Source organism: Sus scrofa, chromosome 1 (genome assembly GCF_054392235.1).
Source record: "Sus scrofa isolate SSC_HxYL_T2T_F1_AM1 chromosome 1, Sscrofa_HxYL_maternal_Yorkshire_Landrace_v2.0, whole genome shotgun sequence".
NCBI lineage: Eukaryota > Metazoa > Chordata > Mammalia > Artiodactyla > Suidae > Sus > Sus scrofa.
The window spans coordinates 83177137-83190875 of NC_139383.1; the positions used below are offsets into that span (position 1 = coordinate 83177137).

At 40.2% G+C, this 13739-nt stretch overlaps 1 protein-coding gene across 1 annotated transcript in view; it reads left to right on the forward strand.

Annotated features, from left to right (window-relative positions):
• ME1 (malic enzyme 1) overlaps positions 1–13739 on the forward strand; it is a 190397-nt gene extending 176658 nt beyond the window's left edge. Inside the window, 2 exon segments of the mRNA NM_001444616.1 lie at positions 6980–7078; positions 12123–13739. Of these exon segments, the coding sequence (NP_001431545.1) occupies positions 6980–7078; positions 12123–12290 (267 nt within the window). The 3' untranslated portion in view covers positions 12291–13739.

Consider the following 13739-nt stretch of genomic DNA (forward strand, 5'->3'; position numbering starts at 1 on the left):
TTTCAAAGTTGTTCTTACATTAAGAGAAATGCAGTCATTGTCTTTTTTTTTTCCAGAACCAAAGATGATTTTAATAAAATTTTCAAAAAATATTTTATGTGACAAATATTTTATAGTTTTTCAAAGATCAAGTGTTTACAAATGTATATACTTAAGAGGACCTTAAGAAGCCATACTCAGTCATGCTTTGTACAGTTTTATTTTCTCTCGCTGGTATTGTCACTGAAGTTACTATCTTTGGCTTTATAGATCCCAGGGTTTGTCTATGTAACAACTTTATGATGTTTTATTTTAATAGTCTGTTATGGAGTAACCGTCCACGGATTTAACTGAATGATGTTGAATACATTTTGTTGTCTTGCCCCTTAGAAGAATGTTTCCTAAATTTACAAAGTAATGCTTGTCTTTTCATTTTGAAAAGACATGGATTAGTCTTTAAGATGTTTCTTTTAAAAAAAAATTATTACAGTTGATTTACAATGTTCTGTCATTGTCTTTTGTAGAGGACACATCAGAAAGAAAATTTTTTGCTCACAGTAGCCAGTGTTTTCTTTCCTAAATGACTCCAGCGCCCCCTAGTGACACGTTTCTTGAAAAAGTCTTTCCTGTATCCGGGAAAAATCATCACTCTAACACCTTTGAAGGAAAACAATAAGATGTGGGGCTGTACATGTACATTTAGTGTTATTCTTGCAGCCAACACTCTCTTGGGCCGAATCTTTTGGGCTTTGCATGGCTCACCTCTTAGAAGTCAACACAACACTCCTGTTTTTCACACAGCCTCCTTGTTTTCATTGTCTGTTTCATGTCCCTTTTGTCTAAGCTTCTTTCTAGCATTCATTTTTTTGTCTTTACTTTTTTCTTTCCTTTGACTTATGCTCTCAGAGATTGCATCCATTTTCTTCTTTCCATTATCTTCATTCTAAAAGGGCCAAATCTCTGCATCTGTCTTCTTATTTTTTACCACTTCTCCAGTTACCTGATGGGTGTTTCCACAGAATTGCCCTGCTGTTTTCTGAAACACAGTTGTAAGAAATCATTTCTCACCTCTCCTTGCCCTCAATATCTGCATTGCTATATGTGGTACCTCCTTTCTAAGCAGGCACTGAAGCTTTTTATCCTCCTTCATCAGAAAGCCTTTAAATACATCACACAGGAGTTCTCATGACTCAGCAGTAACGAACCTAACTAGTATCCATGAGGACTCAGGTTCAATCCCTGGCCTCTCTCAGTGGGTTAAGGATCCGGCATTGCCATGAGCTGTGGTGTAGGTCACAGACACGGCTGGGATCCTGATTTGCAGTGGCTATGGCGGAGGCCAGCAGCCGTAGCTCTGAGTCAACCCCTAGCCTGGGAACTTCCATATGCCCTAAAAAGCAAACAAACAAAATACCAAAATAAACACATACACACATGAGTGCCCATGGAACTGCCCTATGTATTATCCTGCCCAAAGACTCTGCAAATCACTCCTTACTTGTCTAAGCCTGTCTTCAAGTCACAACTTAAGTGCCACCTCTTCCTTTTGTGACCTTTCTGACTCATCTTTTTCCTTAGCCATGGCTGTCTTTGCAAACACTTCCACATTTTATTTTATTCCTTGTTGTAGTATGCTCTTGGAAGCTTCACGTGTTAAACTATTAAGTCTTGCCATACAATTAAGTTGTAAATCATCTTCTCTAAAGAGAGAGGGTCTCTCATATGCATTTTTCAAAACACCAGTCGAACCTCACACAATGCTAAAGCACATAGTGGAAATGCAGTACTTATTGAATTGCGTTAAATAGAACTAGTCAATGGTATTTACCAGCAAGAAGAATAAACAAAATACCACAGTCACCTTTAGAGGGCGCAAAAAAGGAAAGACTTTATTGACTGTATTTTGTAGTTAACAAAAGTAGCATGTGGTATGAGAGTCTGTAGTTCCATCCATGTTGCTGCAAATGGCATTGTTTTGTTCTTTATGGCTGAGTAGTATTCCATTGTGTATATATACCATATCTTCCTAATCCAATTATCTGTCGATGGAGGTGTAACTGGGTCACCATGCTGTACAGTAGAAAAAAAAAAACTGTATTGGGGAAGTAACAATTGATTACAATTTAAAACTAAAAATATATTTTTTTAATTTTTTAAAAAGTAACACACAGGTTTGTTCTGCCACCCCAAATTTAATCACTGTTAGGATTTTTGTCAAAATACGTATTGGATCTCTACTAATCAGATGGATCTCCAGAAATCACATGGATTGGCACCAATCCTAAAGACTATTCCTGGACATTTTTTTTTTTTTTAATCACAAGGAGATTTTTGGCTTTCTCATGCCTCTGGACAGTCTTCTGTCTGATGCTCCCAGGATCAGCCCTGTTGGCCCCAAGTGGTCTATAGGGCAATCTGGAACAGACTCCTCTCTCCTTTCCTCACCTGGGAGGCAAAGCTGGGCCTCTTGTTCTCACACCCATCCTCATAAGTCACCTGCTCTGCCCTGCCCCATCCTTCCCCATATCCACTCCTTGGACTGTAGAAGGAACGGCCACTGACAACAGCATTGGGAGGAAACTTTGATTGTATAAGTCACTGGATAACTGAAAATGTAGCTGTGGTCAGAATGAAACGAGAGGTTGTTTTTGTTTACATTTTCTTTTCTTTTTTTATTAGGGTTGATTTACAATGTTCTGCCAGAATGAAATGAGAAATTGTTTTTGTTTACATTTTCTTTTCTTTTTTTATTAGGGTTGATTTACAGTGTTCTGCCAATTTCTTCTATACAGCAAAGTGACCCAGTTATACGCACGTGCGCATACACATGCACATATATACACACATTGTTTTTCTTACATTATCCTCCATCCTGTGGTGATCCATCACAAGTGATTGAATATAGTTCCCTGTGCTATTTGGCAGGAGGCAGGATTTCATTGCTTATCCATTCTAAATACAACGATTTTTATCTACTAACCCCAGACTCCCAAACCATCCCACTCCTTCCCCCTCCCCCCTGGCAAACACAAGTCAATCCTCCAAGTCCATGATCTGTTTCTGTTTTGTAGATAGGTCATTTGTCCATATTTTAGACTCTACATGTAAGTAATATCATATGGCGTCTGTCTTTCTCTTTCTGACTTGACTCAGTATGAGAGTCTGTAGTTCCATCCATGTTGCTGCAAATGGCATTGATTTGTTCTTTTTTATGGCTGAGTAGTATTCCATTGTGTAAATGCACCACATCTTCTTAATCCATTCATCTGTCATTGGGCATTTAGGTTGTTTTCATGTCTTGGCTACTGCGAATAGTGCTGCGACAAACATAGGGGTGCATGTAGCTTTTTCAGTGAAAGTTCTCTCCGGATATATGCCCAGGAGTGGGATTGCTGGGTCATATGGTAGTTCTGTTTGAAGCAGCCACAGTGTAGTTAGAGCAACACCAGAGCAGAATCAAAAGCAGCACGTGGTTTTTGAATGAAGGGGCCAGTGGATGAGTGAGACTGAGCCACTTACATACACTCTTCTTTTTGCCCCAGGATGAACCACTTGCTTTTTAGTTTCTTGGTTCTTAATGGTAGGCTCCCCGGGTCCCCTGTTTGCTGCTTGACTGTCCCACAATCCCCTGCTCCTCCCCTTATGACAGGAATACACAGAGGGCAAAGATTCCCACTCTTTCCCCAGCCATCTTCTCACCAAACCCAATCTTTTTAAAATGACATTGCGGAACTTTCTAGAGAAAAAACACTGATGTTGACTACCAACAATGTGCCAATGGTCAGAGGAGCGATAGTCATCCCTATTATCTCATGTAAACAACTGAAAAAATGTGAGGTTGATTGTTTTCACAACTCCCCTCCCTGAAGGGCTCTGATGGAGCTGGCAGACCCATTTGTTTGGTAGCTTCATTACAGTGGGGAACATGCGTCTCTTTGTCCTAAGTTTTGGGACCCTGGTCACTGAATCTGGGACAGAGGGAATTTTTACTTTGCAAGGGCAAGGGGTAATATAAGAATGTAAATAATGTAAATAAATAACAGGTTCATTATAAAATTCCTATGATCAACACTGTCATTGTAATGATATGTTGTAATTCATTGTGTAATGTAATATTGATCAAATAGCAGCTTTTTGTCAGTAACTTTTCCCACCCACTCCCCACCACCCCTGCCTAAATATCCTTGTTTAGAAGTCCTCGGTTACCGGTAGGACTTGACCCAAACTCCTTAATTTGGCGTTGACAGTGTTTCAGTTCTCATTTCTGTGTATGGACCCTCTGCTCCCCCAGATCCGAATACTTGGGCTCCCCAAGTTCATTTCATATGTCTCTGCATCAGAAGCTGGCTTTTTCTGGGGTGCTGACCCCCCTTTCCTGTTAATCTGACTCCAGGCTTTCTTGTAACTCCACACTCAAGCTCCCTGCCCCATTCCTCTGGGTTTCTTCACTCCCCCATCCCACACAGACCAGGCTATCTTCTTTCTAGCATCCTCTTTTGCCTCCCATACCCTGTTGCCTCCCTAAATTATGCATCTCTCAAGGCATAGACTGCTTTGCTAACCTCTCTGTAATGCTGTGTCTGTCATCCTCGCCGAATGTTCCAAAACCAGATCTCAGAAATAATTTCATGATTTTAAAAATCTGAAAGATATTAAGAGATACTGAAACATAAATGATTAGTCAGAATATCTCAAGGAGGGGTTTCTCTTTCTTCTCTGTATCCACAGTTGTATTAGATCAAGACTCAGCTATATACACTGATTTAAAATCACTCCACTGAAAGACTTAAGTCTTAGAGCTGGAGTGGGCTTCAAGGTGGCTGAGTACACCTCTGTGCCCTAGTAGGTTCAATAAATAATTTCATACTGGAGTTCCCATTGTGACTCAGCAGTTAATGAATCTGACTAGCATGCATAAGGATGCAGGTTCAATCCCTGCCTCACTCAGTGGGTAAAGGATTCGGTGTTGCCATGGGCTGTGGTGTAGGTTGCAGATGCCTCTCGGATCCTGCATTGCTGTGGCTTTGGTGTAGGCCAGCAGCTACAGCTCAATTCAGCCCCTAGCCTGGGAACCTCCATGTGCCGTGGGTGTGGACCTAAAAAGCAAAAACAAAACGAAACAAAACAAAAACAATACTGGTATGTGTGTGTGTGTGTGTGTGTGTGAGTGCACATGTGTGTATAGATGTGTATGTGTGTATATATATCTATACACAGAGAGATCTATATTCATTCACATCTATACACAGAGAGAGGGGGAGAGAGAGAGAGAGGGTGAGGAAGAGTTTTATTGTTGAACTATTTGTGAGCAGCTTACAGACATTATTCCTCTTTACCCCTAATTATTTCAGGACATCTTCCTACATGGTCACTGTATGATTATCAATTCAGGAACTTTAATGTTGATATAATACTGTTATCTAACACAAAATCCAAGCTCAAGTTTTGCCCATTATCCATCAAAAAAGACCTTTATAACCTCTAGATTCATCTTCACATCTGCAAGAATGGTTCAGTCTTTCTGTTTCTTTTATGGCAATGACATTTTGAAGTGTACAGTTCATTTGGTTTTTCTATAGTGTTTCTCGTGATTTAATTCAAGTTATATGGTTATAGGGTTCGGTTGAGATTGACCTAACAGTTGTGGCCTCCTCAGTGCATCACATCAGGCAGCATGAAATGTCAGTTTATCTTGTTTTTAGAGCTACTTTATTGAGGTGTGATTGGCGCACAGCCGTATATGTTTAATTTTACAACTTGATGAGTTTGGAGATAAATGCACACCTTTGAAACCATCACTCTAATCTTGCCACAGACAAATCTCTCACTTCCAAAAATTTTTCCCACCCTCTTTATTATCATTATTATTATTTGTGTGTGTGATAAGAGCCACCCTTGTAAGCACATTTCTGCGCCTACATTGTTTCCTTTAGAAACAGGCTGGTTAGGTGAGTCAGATGATCCAGACTCTGTGTAAGATTAAAATCCTACTTGCCGTGTGACTCAGAAAGAACCTCCTCCACCTCCTGCTCTCCCTCCCTCGAGAGAGTGTGTGCGCCTGGGTTGAGGCCTTATAGGCCTTCCCTCTTCCCCTTTCAGGATCCTTTCCCATTGCTTTTCTTCTCCTCCTCTGCCTTCTGTATCTTCTTCCCCCTGTTGCTCTAGTGCATCAAATTAGCAAGCTACCAGCATTTCAAGGTATAGTAGAAAAGGAGCTGGAGGGAGTACCTGTTGTGCCTCAGTGGTAATGAACCCAACTAGTGTCCATGAGGACTTGATCCATGAGGGTTTGACCCCTGGCCCCACTCAGTGGATTAGGGATCCGGCATTGCCTTGAGCTGTGGTGTAGGTCGCAGATGTGGCCCGGATCCTGTGTTGCTGTGGCTATGGCGTAGGTCGGCAGCTGTAGCTCTGATTCAACCCCTAGCCTGGGAACTTCCATATGCCTCGGGTGTGGCCCTAGAAAGACAATAAAGAAAAGAAAAAAAGCTGCTGTACAGCCTAGGGAACTATATCTAATCACTTATGATGGAACATTATGGAGGATAATTTGAGAAAAAAAAGTGTGTGTGTGTGTGTGAGAGAGAGAGAGAGAGAGAGACAGAGAGAGAGAGACTGGGTTACTTTGCTGTAGAGTAGAAATTGACAGAACACTGTAAACCAACCATAATGGAAAAATAAAAACCATTAAAATTTTTAACATAAAGTAAAACATGCAAAAGGTTAAAAAAAAAAAAAAAGAAAGAAAGAAAGAAAGAAAGAAAAGGAACTAGGTAAGAGGAAACCAGTTGCTAGTCCCATCTTTTTCACGCACTGTGTGACCCATCCGGTCACCAGGCCTATCTATGTTCAGTTTTCCAAGGATAAAGGGAGAGATGAAATTAAATGCTGGCATTAGTGTGATCTGCTTCTGTCTGCGACCATCTCTTTGTACACTCACCTGTACACCCACAGCCACCACAGTGTATGGTATGAAGTGTTTTGTCTTTCCTTTTTTAAGGTTATAGCTCAGCAAGTATCAGATAAACACTTGGAAGAAGGCCGGCTTTATCCTCCTCTGAACACCATTAGAGATGTTTCTCTGAAAATCGCAGAAAAGGTAAAACTGCTCTTGTTCAAGCCTCATTATTTTTTCCTTCCTTCTCTGGCTAAGTGTGCATGTTTAGGCATGAAAAAATCCACTTCCTTGAAATACCTATATCATGTGTTATGTCAGAAATCCGAGAAATGAGGCATGGTGCCTCGGCAGAGCTTGGGAACTGTGTTTGAACCTCAGGAATGAGTTGAGTCATTAATCTCTATATTATTCTTTTTCTCTCCCATAATTTAAATAATTCATCAGGGTTTCATTTCAGCTAAACGTCCTTCACTTTACCTTTTTTTAGTTGGTGTTTTCCACATCACACTTTATTTTGGCCACATCCATGGCATGTTATAGTTCCTGGGCCAGGGATCAAACCCGAGCCACAGAATGACAGTGCTGGATCCTTAACCATTAGGCCAACCTTAACCATTAGGGGACTGCTCCATATCTCACTTGCAATAGTCACCACAGCACTGCAGATGTGGTGGAGTGACTGTTAGACCTTGAACCACCTGCCTTACCTGTGTCTCCAGGGTGTACGGCATCTTAAAGATCACAACGGATTATACAGGGCAGAAAGCAAAGCAATGAAAACAGCTCAAAACTGTGGGGGAGGCTGATGAGCTCTGGAAGGAAGTCGCCAAGAGGAGCCTAAATTTTCCATAACTAAGATGAGAGAGAAATCGGCTTTTTTGCAGTGTAGTTGTATTCGTTTACTAGAGCTGCTATAACAAAACTGCCTTAACAGACTGGGTGGCTTACATAATAGAAATTTTGTCGATTTGAGGGTAGATGCTCCAAAAACCAAGTATTCCTTCAAAAAAAAACTGCAGCTCATCTGCCTGGTTATCTATTTATTCAAGAGTATGCTCAAAAAAAATTTAAAAATTAAGAAAGAATGCGTAAACAGAAATTGAGGGATCAGGATGAAGAATCAGCTTCAGGGAGGAAGATGATGTCATTGGAATGCAGGTTTGCAGTACCCATGGCATGTTCAGATGTACAGTGCGAACAATAGATGGCAATGACTGAGACTTCAAGAAGGACTGGCTATACTGGAGTTTCCGTTGTGGCTCATTGTTAACAAACCCAAATAGTGTCCATGGGGATGTGGGTTTGATCCCCGGCTCTGCTCAGTGAGTTAAGGATCCAGCATTGCTGTGAGCTGTGGTGTAGGTCGCAGACTCAGCTTGGATCCCGTGTTGCTGTGGCTGTGGTGTAGGCCAGCAGCTGCAGCTCTGTTTTGACCCCTAGCCTGGGAACCTCCATATGCCTCGGGTGCAGCCCTATAAAGCCGAAAAAAAGAAAAAAAGGGAACGGCTTTAATGGTATAAATAGTGGGGGAATTATCTATCTGTGGTAACAGGTGAAATTCTAGGCATGGTTGGGTTATTGCCAGGAGAGCAAGTAGAAAAGGCAGAAAACTGAGGCTAGAACACAGTTTATTATTCTGTCCAGAAGACAGAAGAAAGAAGCCATTTTAAAATGGAAGTGGCCAGGATTTTAAGAAGAGGCTCAGGGAGTTCCCGCTGTAGCTCAGTGGTTTAAGAATCCTACATAGTATCTGTGAGGATGCAGACTGGATCCTTGGCCTCATTCACTGGGTTAAGGATCCATAGTGCTGTGTATCCCATAAGATGCAGCCATAACAACATTCCAAGTCCACAGATTTGGCTTGGATCTGTGGACTCGGACTGTTTTTTTGCTGTGGCTGTGACGCAGGCTGGCAGCCGCAGCTCTGATTTGACCCCTAGCCCGGGAGCCTCCATGTGCTGCAGGTGTGGTAAAAAGAAAAAAAAAAAAGCTTCGGAACTGAGGATACAGCTATTGCAAAAGCCATTGCAAGTTGTTTTTTTGTTTGTTTTTGTTTTCGCTTTTGTTTTTTATGGCTGCACTCCTGGAACGTGGAGGATCCCAGGCTAGGGGTTGAATGGAGCGACAGCTGCCGGCCACAGCCACAGCCACAGTAACTCGGGATCCAAGCTGTGTCAGAGACCACACCACAGCTCATGGCAATGCCAGATCCTTAGCCCACTGAACGAGGCCAGGGATTGAACCTGCATCCTCATGGATCCGAGTCAGGCTCGTTAATGGCTGAGCCACAAAGGGAACTCTGATTGCAAGTTTTATAAGCTTTGCCCTGCTTTCAGTTTTTTTTTGGTGGGGGGTGGGCAAAACAGGCACAGGGGAACTTTTTGGGGTGATGGAAATATTCTGAAACTGGATGTGGTAATAGTTGCACATCTCTGTAAATTTACAGAAGAAATTGGATTATGTGCTTAAAATGGTTAAATGCTGTATTCCATGAACTGTAACCGAAGAATATCTGTTAAAAATGTGGTAATAGGAGTTCCCACTGTGGCTCAGTGAGTTAAGGATCCAGTATTGCTGCAGCTGTGGTGTAGGTCACGACAGCAGCTGGGATTCAATCCCTGACCCAGGATCTTCCATCTGCCAAGGGTGCAGACAAAAGAAGAAAAAAAAAAAACCATAATAATATCACATTTTAGGCACTCTGGAAAAATAGAGGAAAATACCTGATATTCTACTTTTCTAACACAAACATTAACATCATTTTGGTATGTGAATTTGCTTGTAATCTTTTTCCATTTGTTTGCTTTGTTTTCTAACATCATTGTAACAATACATAAGGGTGTAGTCACATACTTTTAATCCCTCCTTTTTTTCATGAACAATTCTCCATAATGTGGCACGGTCTTCATAATTTTTCATAAATGCATACTTTTACATTGAGAGGACATACTTAATCATTATAATATTTTTTAAAATCATCCTTATTCAAGTAAGTCTGTCATACAAATAGCTCTTTAGTGATTGCTCTTTTTAAAAACTGGATGTGGTCCAGGTTCGTTCCCTGGCCTGGGAACTTTTGCATGCCTTGGGCACAACCAAAAAAAAAAAGAATGCATTTGTCTACATCCACTTTTATAGTTGTTTAATCATATTTATGTGAGTTAAATGTTGGGAGAATTAAGGAAATCCTTTGTGGTGAAGGATCCTGGGAAATTCTCAGATAAAGAAAGCTTGCAGCAGATGGATAATATATGTCTTCAGAGCTATTTATAAGAAATTTAAGGAGTGTTTTGTTTTATTAAAGATTTAATTTTTTTTACTTTGCAAAAAAACTGCACAAGTTTTATAGTCACAACTTTGTTAATTTTTTTAAACCTTTCTGAAATATTTAGATGTAGCCAAATTACGTGGTTATGCTTTGCTGTGTTAGAATTTGAAAATGTAGCATGTGTGGTAAATCTACTGTTTGAAATTTATAATGGTCTCATATAAGGTTGGATTTTTGATAACTTTTAAAATAGTTACTTTTTTCTTTCAGTCACAAAGGCAAAATATGGATTTATATTTGGTTTTTTTTTCCTTGAATGCTAATTTTTCTGCAGCATCTGAAGTTGACCAGTCTTTTCCTATGTAGAAAACTTAAAACTTGTTAACTTTGTACTTGAATAAACTTGAAAATTGGAAAAAAAATTTAAAAAAATAAAAACTGGAGTGAGTTAAAGAGCGCACATGAAGTGATTAATTTTGACAACAGGGAGAATCCATTTTTCTCAAAGAAAGCAGGGGAAGAGAGAATGTTTGAAAATATAGAGGAGGTAGTTTGAGTTGATATGAAGAGAAATTGGGGTTCTTTGATTAGTTGGAGTTTTCTCAGCATAGTGGTGAGAGTCATATGGAGACTTGACAGGGGAAGGTTTGTAATTGACTTTAGAAGAAGTTTTTAGAGTTTGTTTTTGCTTTTGAAAGGAGAAAATTGTGTCATGTGCAACCATGAAAGCCCAGGTAAGATTGGGGAAAGTATGACCTTGCAGGAGACAGCTATGAAAGGAGAAAGCCAGCATTGAGGGTCCCCAGCCCAGGGACCAGAATGTGGAGTGTGACACAGAGTCATGGAGACACGAAAGTTTGTGGTTCCAGAAGAGCAAGGAGCACAGAAACTGCCACGGAGTAGGAGCCCCGCTGATTAGGGTCAGGAGACCCTGAATAAAGAGTTTTGTAGGAGACTCTGGGTTGTTGAAACTGTAGCGTGTCTGAGTTTAAACTTAGCAGGAATTTTAAGGTTATTTAGTTTGAGTTAATTATTGGTCAGGTCATTTCAAGGCTCTTAAGACTGACTTCTTTGAGGAGTTCCCTGGTGGCTCAGTGAGTTAAGAAGCTGGCCTTGTCACTGCTGCTACTCAGGTCACTGCTGTGGCATGGGTTTGATCCCTGGCCCAGGAACTTCCACATGCTGAGAGTGCAGCAAAAAATTACAAAAAGGGAGTTCCCATTGTGGCTCAGCAGTTAGCGAACTCGAACGGCATCTATGGGGACACAGGTTCAATCCCTAGCCTTGCTCAGTGGGTTGAGGATCCAGCATTGCCGTGAGCTGTGGTATAGATCTCAGAAGCAGCTCAGATCTGGCATTGATGGTATAGGTGTAGGCTGGCAGCTGTGGCTCCAATTTGACCCCTAGCCTGGGAAGCTCCATGTGCTGTGGGTGTGGCCCTAAAAAGACAAAAGACAAAAAAGAAAAGAAAAAAAAGGAGTTCCCATTGTGGGTTAAGAACCCAGCTAGCACCCATGAAGATGTGTATTCAATCCCTGGCCTCACTTGGTGGGTTAAGGATCCTGCACTGCGGCAGCTGTGGCTGTGGCTGTGGTGAAGGCCAGCAGCTGAAGCTCTGATTCAACCCCTCGCCTGGGAACTTCCGTATGCTGCAGGTGCGGCCCTAAAAAGAAAAGGAAAAAAAAAATAAAAAAATAAAAAAGACTGACTTATCTGAGAAATCACACATAAATAAATCTCTACTCTTCACACTTTCCTTGTGGCTCTCATCAGTCATCTCTTGTTACATGATTTCTAATTGTCTTTTCTCTTTATATCTTCTTTGTAATTTCATGTTTTTATTATAGTACACTTTTTTTGGAAACAGACAAGACATAAATTAGAACTTAATTTTTTGAAACAGATGAAGAATGTCTGACATGTGCTCACCCTCACCTCTCTTCATTACAATAATTAATATTCTCTTCTTATTTCTAGATTGTGAGAGATGCATACCAAGAAAAGACAGCCACCATTTATCCTGAACCCTCAAACAAGGAAGCATTTGTCCGCTCTCAGATGTATAGCACTGATTATGACCAGATTCTACCTGATGGCTATTCTTGGCCTGAAGAGGCCCAGAAAATACAGACCAAACTTGACTAATAGCGTAATAGCCTACATTTCTAACTCCACTCATGAGATCTGGAAGTCTTTCATAATTTTTAAATATTGGGATCTTTTATAATGAGTCATAATGTGCTAGATTAAGATAATTTCCCCTTAACACTCTAAAAATTTATGGACGATTATTGTTATACTTTAGGGTAAACATCACAGTAGACACTTTTGCTTCATTTACTTTCTTGTTATTTATGGTTTCTGTCTTAATTATTTTGCCCAAGTTCTCTTTAAAAGCTATTGTAACTGCTACTGAGAAACCCTTTTCATAGAGGAAACTAAGGGGAAGACCAAAATTAGTAATAAAATGGTATGATCAGTATTAAAACCTATCATTCATTTGTTGATTTTATTAAAAATTACTTTAAAAAATAAAGATAGTAATGAATTTAGGCATAGACTAACTTTTGCTAAAAGCAGAAACAACACTGACTTTGTTGCCTAGAGAAAAATAACTTCTCAGGTATTTTTGTTCCAATCCTACATTATATCCGTTCTTTTTGCACAACTAAACTCTAAGAAAGACCATTGCCGTTTACAATGCCTTGTGCAGCCTTAGATTCTAATGTTCTTTCAACATTGTTACATCTCCTTATGACCTTGGTCCTCAGTCAGAAATCCCTTATTAAAAGTACCTTTCCTTCTCCCTGACCAAAGGCACATTCCCTCAGTTCCGCAGCGTTGCTGCTGGTCCCTTCCAGACTGGCCTTGTCCTGAGGTTGGTGCCCTCAGCTGAGTACAGCCTGAGCTGTGGGAAGAGCTGAGACAGTGGATAAGCTTCTGGAGAAAGGGCCACCTGTGGAGTCGACCTGACCTCTTAAGACAGAACTCTCCAGAGTCTAGGCAAGCTGCATTCCCAACTGAGTGACCTACTCGAATGTCCCCTTGATTAGCTCAGGTAATTAAGATCTCATCAAACTCACTCTTCTCTGAGTTTGAAGAGAGCTTTGGAACCACTTCCCCAATCTCAGAAATTATCTTTACAACAGATCTTAAAATATTCTAATTATTGTCAGTAGTTATAGCCTAGAAATGAATGTAAATTTTAGGTTTTAATTTAGAAGTTAATAATTGAACCAATGGAAACAATTTTAAATTCTTAAGCTCAGGTGCAATAATGTTTGCTATTTATTTATAGAATTATATGGGTACATTTTTCTTTTGGAAAGTGATGCTAAAAGAGTATAAGAAGATGTGCAAGATAAACTATAAAATGATTTCACTAAAAGTTGAAAGTTATAGAAGTTGTTGTAGGTGTGAGTATAAGGGGTAGGGGTATTTCTGAAGATAACATTTAGCCAAGAATTTCCTCAATATAGTTGTTTTGAAGAGATCCAGAATGCTTATTTCTTGTTTAGTTTCCGTGTTGTCTTATAGATCTAACTAAATGTATTTACCTATGCAAAAGATTTATTAAAGCATAGAAAAAGTGAA